Here is a 15,712-nt window from a genome sequence, read left to right as displayed (position 1 = left end):
GGACCTATATGCCATTATTTGACCTGAGTACTACATAAAGATTTACAGATCACCTATGCCTTGAGTTGTTTTTTTACTGTGACATAAGAGTATTTTCTTCCCAGTACTCACAGAGTCACTTTGGTCACCTATACATGCCTCAACTTGTGTACCAACAAGGCCTTGCAAAGTTTTAACAGTGCGGTTAAAATCCTGTGTCAGATTAAGACTAATCTGATTAAGGCATTTAGTTGAGGAATTAGGCAGATTTGTGTATTTGGTTGAAGCTTTATCCAAAGTGATAATGTAGAGAATTGAACCTGTAATGTCTGCATTTAACATAATTCTTTCATCTGTTCATTCAGGTACTGTTTTCTATAGCCTATGGCTGCTTTGTCCCAGTGATGGCCTTTTTTTTTCTATTTGTTTCTTTATAGAAAAATGGAAGATCCGTGTTTGAGAGGACTAACAGGCCTGCAGGAGAAGAAAAATGACCTTAAAGGCCAAAACTTTTGTATTTACAGATGCCCAAAGCGGATAAATTCTATCCATAAACCTCATTTCAACACTGTTAAACAATTTAATCTCTTGAGATTTTGTCAGCACAGCTGTTGAGAAATGAAATAAAACAGCCTCGCTGATCTCAAATTGGACTCAGAAGCTATGTGATGATGATTACAGAAAGTGCTATATTTTGCATTTCTATATTATATAATTTTTCATAGTACAGTGTTTTTGTTTTGCTTGAGTTGTTTGTACTTTAGAATTGACTAATAGCTCATTATATTTATCTTACTTATGATGAAGTAAATTACAATAGGCCTGTGAAAAAGCTTATTTCAGACAAATGACAGTTACATTCTTGAGTGTATGAGGACATCATTATAAACATTGGATCAAGATTATTATGGCTGACTAAAACTATAAAACTGAACTGTAAAAACCATTGTAGTGAACGGAAACTAAAAGAATATTAAAATTTACAAAAAAAAAAAAAAAAAAAACTAACTAAAACCTCATTAAATAAAAAACTAACAAAATAAAATAAAATTAGGGACAAAATACCCTTAGTTTTAGTCTTTGACCCGACTATACTAACTGACATGTACACCATAGCCTGGGGAGTTTATAAAAACTAAATCAACCAAAGAAACCAGTTGAAAAGCTCATTAAAACTAAACTGAAATGTAAACTAAAAGGGAAAACAACTTGTGCAAAATCCAGGACCTTGCCCTGGACACAAACAGCGAATTACTTTTCATCAAACTATTACAAGCGGTGTGTATGTTCACAACTGCCATGCGTGAACGCGCTGTCCTCACAGTGAACGCGCACGGCAGCGCGTACCCGTCTGCCTCCTGCTGTTGGTTGTCAGTGGAGCAGAGACATGGCTGCGTTCAGTAAGATACCGCACAACTGCTACGAGATAGGACACACCTGGAACCCTTCTTGCGTGCGGTCTGCTGTGGATGTAACCAAGGGGGCTCTCGAGGTGTCCTTTAAAATATATGCCCCTCTCTATTTGGTAAGTTTGCCCGTTTTGACCGGCTGTATTTTGCACTTGTAGACTCCGAAGCTAAAGTTAGCTAGCTAACCAGGTAGGGCTAACTAACAGCTAGTTGTGGAAAAACGTTGAAAAGTTAAAGATTAGCTGGATAGTTTATACGAGGGGTCTAAGTTCAAGTTCGTAGTAAGAGAAGCATTGCGTGTGTGATGTTGCCATTTAGAAACACAGCAAAGCACATCGATAGTAAAATAACTGTAACAAGAGCTAACTAACAACCACTTAACATATCTGATAAGTCCAGTTATGCAAACTTTAACCCGTTTGACCAGTTATTTATCACGTCTTTGTAATTTTCCTTGTCCCCCTTACTTTAACATTGTTCAAATAACCATCAGCTCCAAAGGGATGGTTAAATGCTATTTGCAACACAAACGTAGCAATGATTTGACAACCAAATACATGTCAAATACTTGACTGCCCTCTGGACTGTGTTCATTTGTTTCTGTACAGATAGCAGCTGTTCTAAGGAGAAGAAAGAAGGATTACTATTTAAAAAGGCTTCTCCCTGAGATCCTGTGGTCCACCTCTTTCCTCACCGCCAATGGAGGTCTCTACATTGTTTTCTTCTGTATTCTCAGGTTAGTAGGTACAACCAATCTCACTCAAACATATATTTGGAAATCAGCAGACTGCTGACTTTTCTGATATCATGGCACATATGAAAACAGTTGTGTACTGATCATCATAAACACATGCATGTGTAACTGGTTTCCATTGTGCATTATTTATCATTGTCATTTGACAGGTTATCTAAAACACATCTAATTTGCTGACCCAAACAAGTTCCCTGTGGCAGCAACTGTAGAAAAGAAAAAATCTGAACTTCCTAATTTGGCCGCACAGCTTAACTTGATGCACGACAGATGTCTGGTTGCGTTTTGCTTTGGTTATGTGCGGACATGACCACTAGACTACTGATGCCCCAGATCTTGCATACCAAAAGAGAATTTCCTTTAAGTTATATTTGCACCACAACAACTCTATAGACAAAGGGTTCAGAAGCACAGTAAATATAGATGGGTGTAAATGTTAATCGAATGAAGATTGATATCATTGATGTCATTGCATCATGCATAAGCAAATATCCAGTCCAAAGAGGCTTGCAAGACACTGTTATTAATGAAAAAAGGCCAGAAACCAAAAGTAGAGACCTGGTAGAATACTACTAATGAAATTAACCATCATTAAGTTTCTTCCAGGCTTTTTGCTTCAGAAGAGTCCAGCTTTTAAACATTGCATCCTATCATCATTGCTCCAATTATTAGTAATCATTTCATTCATCAGAAGTGATCTTAACTCATCACAGAAAGGACAATATAAAAGAGATTCATTCTCGACTTCAAAATTCACATAGTCTCTGCTCCTCTGGTGTGTTTAAATCTTCAAGAGCCAGTGGAAGAATTCTTGTCCTTATCTGAGCAACCAAAAATCTCTGACCTCTTACCAAGTTTGCTTAAATATGTTACAATGTAACAGTCATTAAGCAGACACTTTCGTCCAAAGTAATGTACATCTGAGAGTAAGTACAACACAAGCAGGCATCTAGACAGGACGAAACAACATTAATAAGTGCCAAGAAGTGCTGCAAGTCTAGTCAGACACAGATGCTGCAAGTGCAAAAGGCAATGCACTTGTGTGTAGATTTTTTTTGTTTTTAAAGTACTAAGTGCTGGGTCACTCACAAAGAGCTGGACACAAAACCCCCTGAAGTAGAGCAGGACAGTGCTAGCCAACAGTATTTGGGAGACTAACCCTACCCTTACCACTGGGGACAACAGAAAAAAGTCTAGCTAAGTGCATAGTGTTCTCTAAAGAGCTGGGTCTTTAGCAATCTCTTGAAAGTAGAAAGGGACTCTGCGGATTGAATCAAGTTGGGTAATTCATTTTCACCATTGAGGGACAACAGAGGAGAAGAGTGGAGTTAGTGACTTAGGGCCCTATAGTGATGGAGGTGCCATTTGCTGGCCGAGCCTAGTGGGTGAGAGGGAGTGTAGACCTAGATGAGGGATTAGCAGTTTTAGTTACTGCTGCTTTGTAATTACTGATTAGAGCTGATTTGAACATATATTTGCTATTTTGGTTTTACCAGGACATCATTTAACTATTTCTCTTCCAATCTTGATAGTAGCTTTTTTTCTACAAGTGTTCCCACTGCATGGTAAATTATTTCTATAGATATATTGTAACTGAGCTTCAACAAAAACAAAGCCCTGCAGCCCATGTAGAATTCTGCACTCTACTCCACATGAAATTGTTCTTATTGAATAAAATAATTCCACAGTCTAAATATGTCACATTTCCTATTTATCAAGCCAGGAATCTAACTCATGCACCTTCAGCAGCCAAGATAGGAGTGAATTCATAAATACTCAGTAAACAACAAACACTTCCGTTTTGTTTAGAATCTGAAATCCCCATACACCAGCAGCGTAGTTCAAACTAGGATTAACAAAAGTATCATATAGTTGAGAATAAGATCAAGATTTTTGTTTGTTTGTATCCTGGAGGTCTTAAAAATACGTGGAGCCTCTGGTCCCTCACAAGACATTTTCAAAGTTTATACAAAATATCTTCTGTTTTATGTGTTTATGATTTATAACCATGTTTATGAATATCATACCAGTTGTCTTTGTGAGCAGGATTTATTGAAGCTGAAAAAGTAACACATGACTAGTTGTATCAGTTGGTATGGTCACAATTTTCGAGTAGGAAAAGGAAATGGATTAAAATCAGAACAACTCTACTGATCTTCTTTTTTAAATAAAAAAAAGAACTGTCAAATAACACTGTTTATTTCTATCTTTAGGAGACTGTTGGGAGGATTTTACTCCTGGTCGGCTGGGTTTGGATCGGCTCTGCCAGCATCTTATATTGCAATTCTCCTGGAGCGCAAGAGCAGGTTAGATTCCTACTTATTTTCTAAATATTTACTAGGCTCTCTGTCTTTAGTCTTTTAATACTGCTTTTAAAAGTTTAACATTCAGTTTGTGACCCAGTAAATATGTCTCAAATTTCAGACTTGGCCTTTCAAAATGTAATTCTTCTTATTTTTTTAAAAAATGCACTATTTCTGTTTCTGTCCCTTTCCCATACCAGGAGAGGGCTGCTGACGATATACATGACAAATCTTGTAAGAACTTCTCAGCTCATTTAAAGCTTACAACTTTAGTTATACACCAACAAATAAATCTGCTTTTGCCACACAGTTTTGATGGCATTGTGCAACGTTTTTCAGGCCATTGAGACTTTGTTCCGCATGGCAGTGACACGAGGTATCGTCACACCCATCAAACATGGAGAGGTAAGATGGGAGGAAGGCTTAACACAACTAGAAATCAAATGAGCTTAATCCTATAACACCCATTAATCCAAGGATGGTTAAGCTTTCTTTTATAGGGGACACCTTGTTATGGTTTAATCAGCTGTTGTTTAGTCATGTCTGAATTTAACTGCCTGAAATTGTCTTGAAATTTACAGTTCATATGTGAAACCAGCTTCAGATCCTTGTGTCATATGAGTGTATAGTTACTCACAACTGGTGCAGAGGTGTTAACTTCTTGAAGATCATTATAACTATGGATGCAAATGAAAGAGCTCCCCCATCATGTCAGTTATAGCAACAACCTTATTTTTATCTTCTTGACACGATTTAACCATTTCTTGAACATAGCATAGAAATCTGATGGTTTCTTTCTTGTGAAGAAAACCTGCAAATAACTCCTAATGGTATTCCACCACATATCTTACCAGTGAAAACAGCTACATGGTTCAAAGTTGCAGTTTGACATCTTGTTCTAATGCTCTCTCTGCCCCTTATAGGTGCTGTTGTTCTGCATAACTGCATCACTTTATATGTTCTTCTTCAGGTCAGAGAAGTACATAAAACATATTCAAACACTGAAAAGTTAAACAGTGGCCATTATATTATAAAGAGCTGTCTTCAAATATATAAAAACAGCCTAAGCTTGAGTTTAATGTTGTGTTTTCCACTGCAGGAGTCAAGATGGTCTCAAAGGCTTTGCATTTTCTGCACTAAAGTAAGTTTTCCATGTCGTCACTGTCACCACCAGTGTTGACAGTGTTTTGGTTGTGATAACTGGAGTCATGTGCATGATCTGTCACAGGTTCATCATTGGCAAAGAAGAGCTTCCAAGTCACCCTGTCACAGCAGAACACATCTGCACAAGGCCTCTGGAGAGAGCGGGTACAGTACAGAGTGAGGACTCCCAAGTGGTAGCAGAGAGATTCAGCTCCAGAAGGAAAACTCTGTTAGCTTACACCAGAGAACTGCTAGAATCAATGTGAGAATATGAACACATTATAACAGACACTGATGAACTTTGAAAGAGTGTTCAGTATTGACTTTTCTTTTTTATTCTTGTGATAACCTAGATGCAAAAAGGGTCCAAGACACAGATGTTGTAAACACTACCAGGAAAACTGCATTGCCTACTGTATCAAAGTAAGAAGCCTTTGTCATGATGCCTTTATGAATTATTAGAAGATAAATAAGACAATAACAACATATTTATTGTTTTCATTCTCCAGAGTTTTGTCAGGATGTTCAGTGTTGGCTACCTGATTCAGTGTTGTCTTAAAGTTCCCTCAGCGTTCAGGCAGATGTTCTCTAAACCCTCACGGCTCCCCTCACTCTTCTACAACAAAGAAAACTTCCAGCTCGGGGCCTTTCTAGGATCTTTTGTCAGCATCTACAAGGTACATTTTACTCTGTTACTTTCCACAAAATCTCTGTGGTTTTCAGTTTTTCTAGCTGTCATATTTCCTTTTATCTGCGTTGCTTCTGTCTGGTATTTTGGAGGGGAAAATATTTCCAAATAATATGCCAGATTGTTAGAATAAATCAGCAGTACATTTATTTTTTTTGCCTGCTGTCTTCTTTAGTGATTTTTTTTTTTACATTTTGCTAATTACAACAAAGAAATAATGTACCAAACACAAATTGCATTACTTTTTGTTTTAAGTTTATATATTTACTGAAGATGCAGTAGTCTAAAAATATATGAAAAGGGTCTTGGAAAAAGGTCTTAAAAAGTATTAAATTTCATGTCAGATTTTCTGTATATACCCTTTTTAGACAGCATTATTACTTTGTCTTTGAAACACACAATATGTTAATTTTGCCACTGATCGAAAACTGCTCGCAATCAAAAGAGTAACAAAAGATGAAGAGAAGAGTGACCCACCTATGGAGTCTAGACACTAGTGGGGGGTGATGGAAGGAGTAGCATATGAGTAAGAGACATCTGAGGTGCAGATTTCCGAGGAACTTGACCCAGACACTTATGTGACTTTGGAGTTGGAATGAAGGGATGAAGTATGCATGGAGGAGCTTGACCTGGACACCAATGAGATGGCTTGAAGGTGGAGATGAAGGGATGCAGTATGCATGGAGGAGCTTGATCTGGACACCAATGAGATGGCTTGAAGGTGGAGATGAAGGGATGTAGGATGGCATGAAAGAGCTGAGCCTGGACACCAATGGGATGCAGTGGAGGTGGCTGGGGTGGAGGAGGGTTGCGGCGGTCGCACTGAAAGAACTGACTGAGGAGGAGGGAGAACGGGTTTTAAAATACAACAGCTGCGGGATAATTGGATTAAAGGGATTGACTCAGAGCTTAAGTGAGTAGACACCCATACCAGCTGATTACCAGAGCAGAAAACTGAGTAGGAGACATGTGAATGAGTGATTATTAATGAATGAAAGGATAAATGGAAATGAAGCAGTCTTTCACTTGAACTTAAGCTAAGCTTCATAAGGTGTATTTACTAAACAGTCAACCACCATTGTTGTTTTGTGGATGAATTTCACATCATAAAGAAGAAAAGCTGTTAAAAGTAACCTTTCTGGGTGAACCTAGAATGCTTTGGGAATGCAAACCAAGACGATAACTATTGACAGATTTTCTCCCTTATTTAGTAAAATTCAACCCTGAAACAAAAACTGTAGTTGCTGCTTAGTAAACACACCCTTTGGAGTCAACAAGTAGGCAGTGGGGGTGGGTGGAGCTGAGCAGCAACCTGGAAATGTCTAGTGGGGCCACACTGCATTGGTCAGAGAGTCAGGTTGAGAGGATGAAGCTGGACAGCTGATGGCAATAATCATGGTTCATCACCAGTAGGCAGCAGAAAACATGAAAGTATCCAGGTGCAATTTATACTTCTTTCCTGTCATGGTGGCTGCTGTGACAAGAAATGCACCATTTAAACTACAATAATTACTAGTTTTTTCCTTGCTTTGCAGCCTGTTGGAAATATTTGAGGAAATGTGATATTTGAGGCATGCGAGTATGTTTTTAAGGTTTCCTCCGTTTGACTTCGCTTAGGGAATGAGCTGCTTGCTGCGCTGGGTGCGTAACATTGATGATGAGCTCAACGCACTGATTGCTGGTAAGATGGGATTGTTGTGTGAACTATCTACAGAGATCCTGAACACTGATATCCGCTCATGATGTTGTTATGTCACAGCTGGTTAACTCAGTTTGATGAATGACTATTTGTTCTCTCTCCATCTTTTAAGGCTTCCTCGCTGGCACTTCAATGTTCTTCTACAAAAGCACGACGATAACTATGTATCTCTTCACTAAGCTGGTAGAGGTAAAACAATGTCTTATCAAGAAACAAGACATAAGTTCAAATGATCAAACAAAGAATAAACTGTGGAAATCATACTCTCAAATAACCAAGACTTGCATGTAAAATATCTGAGAAAGAGTTCACTGCAACAATGCAGCATTTTTATCATAAAAATAACAGAAAAATGTTTTGTGTGTTTTGACATGTCTTACTTTTTTAAAGCTTACATGTAGCGAAGATTCAAGGAATAACAGCACATTTTTATCTGTCTGTCTGTTTGCAGACGATGTATTTCAAGGGCATCGAGGCTGGACGGTTCCCTTACTTTCCCCAGGCAGACACAGTCCTGTACGCCATCTCCACTGCCATCTGTTTTCAAGCAGTATGTAACACAAACAGATACAATCATATCCACCCTCATAAATGTGTTTCACACATTTTTGCCATATTTTATGGAGTCATGGTATAATGTCTGACTCATGACTGTTCCACAGGCTGTGATGGAAGTACAGAACCTCAGGCCCACATACTGGAAATTCCTGCTACGGTTGACGAAGGGCAGGTAGGAAACTCTCTGTTGGAAAACAGTGTTCGATTTTTTTTAATATTTGAATCAACTACAAAAAAAGTTAGGTTTCTGATTCTCTATATATGGTAAATTCCAAGTTTATGTTGTATGGATGAAGGTTTTTTTGAAAAATAATTTGTATGGTACTGAAACTTTGGAAAAATAAACCCTACATATTTTGTTATATTTTTAACAGAGAGAGAGAACACGGGCAAAATTGTACAAAAACAGTACCTTTAAAAGTATTCACCCTGTTCTTTTTTGCAAAGAATGTTTAATATCAAAGTGAAAACAGAGTTCTACAAAGTTGAATAAAAATGTGTAAGATTAATTAAGTGACTGCATAGATATTCACCTCCTTCGAGTCAGTATTTAGTAGATCCATCTTTGGCTGTAATCACATCACTGAGTTAGTTTGGATCGGTCTTTATCAGGCTTTCACATCTGGACACTACAGTTTTACTCAATTCTTCTTTACAACAGCCCTTTTGGAGTCCAGGGCAGCCCCAAATTCTCTTTTGGATTGAGGTCTGGACTCGACCACTCCAGAACATTCACCTTGTCGTCTTTAAAACATTTCTGTGTAACTTTTGCTGTATACTTTGGGTCATTGTTTTGCTGGAAAAAAACTCTTCTCCCAAGTTGTAGCTCTCTTGCAGACTGAATAAGATTGTCCTCCAGGATTTTCCTATGTATTACTGCATTCAGTTCACTCTCTACCTTTCCCAGCCTTTGATCGCTCATCTCCAGGGGATGTTCAGTGACTTGGATTTTTTTTGTATCCATCTACTGACTTATACTTTTCAGCAAGTTGTTTGGAGTTGAGTTTTTCTTTTGTCTTCATAGTATGACGGTTGCCTGGAATACTGATTAACAGTGAGTGGACCTTTTAGAGACAGGTGTCGTGTCTTTATACTACAATCACTTGAGACACATTCGCTGCACTCAGGTGATCCCCATTTCACTAATTGTGAGAGGACCTGCTAGAGAGCCCCCTGGAGGCCAGGCACTTTTTGACGTTTCTGGTTTTGAAGCGTGGTTTGGATTAGGATCATTTTGAGTGTGGAATTGTTTCTGTATTAGAAGTGCGTTTGTCGATCATGAATTAGTTTTTGATTCTTGGAAAGCGTTTTGTCAGTTGCATCACATTTCCCCTTTTGAAGTTCATTTGGACTTTTCATTGCGTCTCTAAAGTTATAGTGTTTCCCTTATTGAAGTCGTTTTGTTTCATTTAGAGTGCGTCTGGCTTTTAAAAACTGTTTGCCCTTACTGGCCACCGTACTAATTAGGTTGAATTTACTTTTCAGTTAAAGACAAGTGACCAGGGAGGCTAACCTTGCAAAGCAGATGGATACGCCCATTTCCATGTTTTCACTGGCAAATCCATCTAGCAAAGCTCCCATCTGAACAGTTCGGGCCCAGTTAGAAAGTGACAGGACCAATCAGTGTTGAGGGGCAGTACTTTCGGGCGCAGCAGAGTTGTGATGAAAGCAAACAGCGACAAGAGGCCAGTGCAGTTATGGCGGAAGAGATTCACGTGGATGCTGCTAAAGCGTCAGTTTTATCAGAACTTGATGACATTTCTTTTTTAAAAGAAGAACAAAGAACAGCAGTGAGTTGTTTTCTTTTCTAAGACGTCAAAGGTCATGTACTGACATGTTTACAGTTGCCTTGGTTTGGGTTATGAAATTCTCTGTGTAGTTTAATCCTCAGTAGCCGCGCACCTCGGGATTGGCGATGACGCCACGTGTTTTGTTACTCTGATTGGCTCGTTAAGATGTGACAGACCGAACGTTCATCCAATCACCCTCCGAGGTTTTTTCAAAGGCTCTGCCCTTTCCCAAACACCATCTATGGAAGGTTTATCAGATGGATGTGTGAAAGAAATCCATCTGGCGTTTTAGGTTACACGGAGGCTGGATGGATGTAATTAAGCCATGGTAAACCTGAGAGCCACAGAGGTTATGTATGGACTGCTAGTTGCATAACAATTAGGCAAGTGAGTTCCCGTTGTAGTTAGATAATCAATGCAAAGTGTAAACACACGTCCATAAGTGCAGTCAGCTTGATATTGGATTACCCTGCATGGATGTTAATGTAAGATATAAACAGAGTCTAAAGGATATTTAAAGTTTTACTTCATGTTATCCAATAGATAATGCTGGATGACAGTTGCAGGGATCCTCTGACTTTTTTGGCAAACTCTGTAGCTGTTTGATATTGACAATTTCATTAGTTTCATGTATTCGAGTTTCATCAACGTCTGTCCATGTAACAGTGCTCTGATGACTCGTCACAATAAAACTGATCATCTTTTATCTCCTTTCCTAGGTTTGCTCTGATGCACCGGCAGTTGCTCGATGTGTTCGGGACTCAGGCCTCCAGGGATTTTAAAGGCTTTGTGCCCAAACTGGACCCTCGTTTTACCACAGTGCTTCCACCAGGAACAGACTTCATTCTTGGGTGATTTGGGATCAGGCTCTCGCAGACGCTTTAGGGATACCTCAACAAGAAAACAGTTTGGCTGTTTTTTTGGAGTAATTTAACTCTTTTTTTTTTTTTTTTTTTAAGGATGTTGTAACAGTTCAGAAATAATATTGATATATGAGGTGGGACATTGATATGGGGGATGTAATGGTCCAAGATCTGTCAAAGCAGGGAGTTTTACGGTGAGCATCAAATGTCCTGGGATTCATAGGCCCATTTACTGACAAAGATATTATGGATGCCAATTTTTAAATTAACAAATTGGAAGTGATTTTTACGTCCCAATGAAAACGTAGAGTACTTAGACAATAATAATGAGAAAGTCATCTAATCAGTGTTTTAATATGAAGCCAAGTTAACAGATTGCAGTTGGCCAAGTGACGTTTATCTTCACCTAAATGGGAAGGACAGTAGTACTAACTTAAATAACCTTTTTGTCATATAAAATATTAAATAAACCCAGCTTGGTTAATTGGAAATGAAAATCTATTTATCTCTGGATTCACCAATATTCCCTTTGTCTATTTTGCATCCGTGGGTTATTTGGACTGAATTCAGTTTGTCTTTTGGATGGTTGCTCCCAGGAAAAATACACATTAGTGAAGGTACACCTGATTTATACTTTGACTGGAGAACAGGTTTGAGTTTACTTCTTCCTCATCATTTCAGAATGTAAACAATGTGTGGGACTGATGGTTATGAAGCCTTATTAAATCTTCTCTTATGTATTAAGGTCTTAACACACTGGGTCCGTTATTTTCGGATGCGTCAACACACTTGGACCTTGCACACTGGGTCCGATGCGTTTTTATTTGCCTGTACGGCGAAAATTCGTAGAATGTGGGAAATTGTTTCATTTCATTTACTCTTCAAGAGATGAAGAGTTACTTTTAATTCAGCCTCTGTTATGACCCATGAGTAGGCTACAAACCTCTGCCTTTATCTGTTATATTTCCATATCTGATATCCACATAATACACCGGCAAACTACGGTGTTTGCAATGAGGTTTTGTTGCAAGAGAGGGAGAGAAAGGGAGAGAGAAGGAGGGGTTGGGCGGGGTCGAGTGAGAAAGAGAGATTAAAGCATCAGGCGCTGATCTGAATTATCAATCACCCGCCTATCTGTTTTATTTCCATGGTTGATATCCACATAATTAATAAGAAAACTTTGGTGTTTAAAGTGAGGTTTGGTGTGAGAGATAGGGGGAGCGAGAGGAGGGGTTGGGCGGGGCTGAGCAAGCGAGGAGGAAGCAGTGGACACTATTTTGAATCATCAATCACCCATTTAAATGACTTGGACTAATATGAAATTTCGCTTTAAATCGAACCTGTTTGAAAAAAGAAATGACGAAAATTTCGGCGTCAGTGTGCAAACATGATTATAACAACATGATCTCAATTTTCTTTTTTAACGTGCGGAAAATAAGGACGAAATAAATGGAGTCAGTGTGCAAAGGCCTTTAGTCTGTGGGAACTAATTTAGATGCTGTCTGTTGTGAAAAGATATGAGAGAAGACTCATATTTTTAAGAACAGTTGGGCTTTTTTAACCCTGCTTTTTGTTCATGGTTCATCCATGATTTTTTAGACTACACAAATAAACCATTACCACTGAGGGGGACTTCTGTAGTTACTTAGAGTCCCTCAAAGGAGTTTTTAGCTGGTAAATGCAAAAAAAAAAACTAACGAAAAATAAAACAAAGTAATAATGATGCCTCTTTGAAGGCAAACAAGACCATCAGAATAAACACTGACAATTTCATCCCTCAGTATGTTTACATGCAATTAAAAAATGTATCACTGTGTTAGTCTGACTAAATATTGCCTTTTAAAATTGTGGTTTCCAAAGTGGAGGTCAGGACCCCCCATTTTTTGTTTAAAGAAAACAAAAATGCATAAAATTAGTTGAATTTAAAATTACAAACAGGGTCATTTGATAAGATTTATGCTGAAATCAAAGTAAAGTTTAAAGTGTACTGCCCAAAACATAACTGTCGGCATGTTTTAGGGATGGCAATTAAAGCGTGTCAAATGATGGGACTTACTGGTCCGGCACCGGTGTGTTTGGGCCTACTTGACTATTTTTGAAAATAGACTGCTGTGTTTAACTATACCTCAACTACCCTTAGGTACAGTAGGAACCCTATTTTAGTGTGAAGGTAAACATTTTAGACAGATTAAAATTGTACTTAATTGAGTTTCTCGAAGTTGGTAAAACAGCTAGATCACGCAGATGAAGATCCATTTATTATTTCATCTATACCCATCAGTCAAACCAAAATGGGTCAGATTTTCTGTGCATTCTCCACAGTTTCCACATGATCTTGATCTAGAAGTCAGCAATGCTAACCATAGAAGCTAGGCTCACCATAGAAGAAACTGTGTTGCTGTCTGCCTGTGGGTTTCACTGTGAGCTCGAGGCATAGCATACATTGATTTTTTTCAGAAGTAGAGCTCAAAGTATGCACAAGGAAGAAAAATTTTGTTCAAGGTCTAATTAAACTAATTAAATTCAACCCCACTGGGAACGATCACAAACTGATAAAACTGTCGCTATAATATAGTCACATCTGAGCTAACTGCTACTCTAGCGACAGCCATTGCTAAGGGCTCAGCTTATAACTAAACCCAGCCCGTAGCTATTGCCTCGGTCTCGTCAAACAACAGTGATTGGTCAGAACTGTGTTTGGTTTGACACAAACATTTAGACTTGAGTTTTTCAAGATGGATTTGCCTGATGACAGAGGTAGACTGGCAAATATTTGTGCTTCGCAAGGTTACTGATCAATAACTGTGGCTTGACTTAACTGTGCATGTAAACATACTGATTTTTTTGTAATTTCTGAAACTGCTGTCAGGTGTAGGGGTCTGAATACATTCTTGCATCCCGCAGAATTTTTTTTTTTTTTTTTTTTTATTTACCAAAAATCAAGAAAGAGAAAATAGGTAGTGTTTTTTCCACTGGGGGCACCAAAATTGACATGAACCTAACATTGCTCACTGGAGCTTAATGGGACTGAGAAAAATGGAAAACCATGACAAAATGTTTAAATGTCACACAAAGTTGCTTGATGTTGTGTTGTATTAAAGAGCAGAGACTTTGTAATGTGATGCACATGATAAGTTACTCAAAAGTCAATGTTAGGCAGACTCGTTTTGCTAATCCATTTGATTAAATAATTAGCAAATGGTCTTTAAAGTGAAGGCCAGTGTAAGTGTAAGCCACAATTTATCATTTTACACTAAAAGTCAGCCAGATCCATTGTTTTCACTTTGCTCTCTAGAAGTTTTGGTATAGAATGACAGCACTAATTTCCACTTAAACTGGAAAAAACACCAAACACAGGTCAGTCAAGGCTGTGTTGGGTCACTTGAGCTCATAAAACACTGTTGGCTGTTTGGGTTTATATATACTTTCTAGTTTCAAGGTGAACCCTCATTGACTGATTTTATGATTTTACAAAGAGCTTTCAACAAGGCGACAAGGACTCAGTTTCTGGTAGTTAAGGCACACAGTTTACTGAGTTCTTTTTTTCATCCTGATGGTTGTTGCTGAGAGATTAAAAAATCTGAGAAAGGACGTTTGAAATCTTTCTGAAGGAGCAGGGATCATTTTGTTCTTCAATTCTCAACACAAATGACATCGTTAATGAGGCGCGCTATAAATGACAACTTCATTCCAGATGTGAAATGCTCTGCATTTGTTTACCTTCTTTTTAATCCTGTAACTCAACCTAGCTTTAGACACAACAGACCCCAGATCAGAAGCCATGATTGTAGACAGGTACAGTGCAAAATACACTTTAAGAAAGAAATATATGTTTAAACAACTTAAATATTAAGTATTCATTTCTCACAGGATTATGACACAGCTATACAAATGTTCTGATTTATGTAAAATGGTGTTTATTAAAATATTTTTGATTTTACATGCATGATGAGTGTTTTCTTTGCCAACTTTGACCTCATCCATTCTCATGGATTCATTCTTCATCCAGGACAGAAGTGAATAACAAAGAGATTAATGATTAACCCGATGGCTGTTTTCTGTTCTAGTTATCATGGCCTTTCCTGATTATGGAATGAAAAACAGGGAGAAACATGCCTTATCTCAAGGCCTCAGGATGAGAAATAGCTGCAGGGAAAGATACAATGTATTGCAAGTTGTAGTCAAATATTGTGTGTTGCAGCTGTTAAATAAAATTTCAAGTAAACCATTGTACACATTTTACTTGCAAAACTTGAAACACTAATAACTCCTGAGTTTGAGGTTGCTCACATTTGGAAAAGTTACAAGTAGGGTAGCTGCGTCCATGCATTCCTTAGTAAGTCTCCAACACTGAATAAGTCATTCTGTGTCAAAATGATATTTTTCAAGTCAGGTTCATTACACTTTTTAATTTTTTTTAAAGGTCACATATTTTACCCCTTTAAGACAAGTTTATATTGGTCTCAGAGGTCCCCAAAACATGCCTGTGAAGTTTGTTGCTGAGAAAAACATTCCAGTATTGGATTTTT

At 38.1% G+C, this 15,712-nt stretch overlaps 1 protein-coding gene across 1 annotated transcript; it reads left to right on the top strand.

The window, feature by feature from the left end:
• Window positions 1–1,341: 1,341 nt before the first annotated feature.
• tmem135 (transmembrane protein 135) lies at window positions 1,342–15,123 on the top strand. The gene is made up of 15 exons (XM_041801457.1): window positions 1,342–1,504; window positions 1,997–2,124; window positions 4,353–4,445; window positions 4,643–4,676; window positions 4,782–4,847; window positions 5,366–5,412; window positions 5,542–5,583; window positions 5,671–5,847; window positions 5,939–6,008; window positions 6,095–6,262; window positions 7,891–7,954; window positions 8,085–8,161; window positions 8,424–8,522; window positions 8,635–8,702; window positions 11,040–15,123. Exons 1-15 carry the CDS (start codon window positions 1,367–1,369, stop codon window positions 11,173–11,175), a joined length of 1,407 nt encoding a protein of 468 aa, XP_041657391.1. The 5' UTR covers window positions 1,342–1,366; the 3' UTR covers window positions 11,176–15,123.
• The last annotated feature ends 589 nt before the right edge of the window (window positions 15,124–15,712 follow it).

Source organism: Cheilinus undulatus, linkage group 12 (assembly GCF_018320785.1).
Source record: "Cheilinus undulatus linkage group 12, ASM1832078v1, whole genome shotgun sequence".
Classification (NCBI taxonomy): domain Eukaryota; kingdom Metazoa; phylum Chordata; class Actinopteri; order Labriformes; family Labridae; genus Cheilinus; species Cheilinus undulatus.
This window is presented reverse-complemented; position numbering and strand designations above follow the sequence as displayed.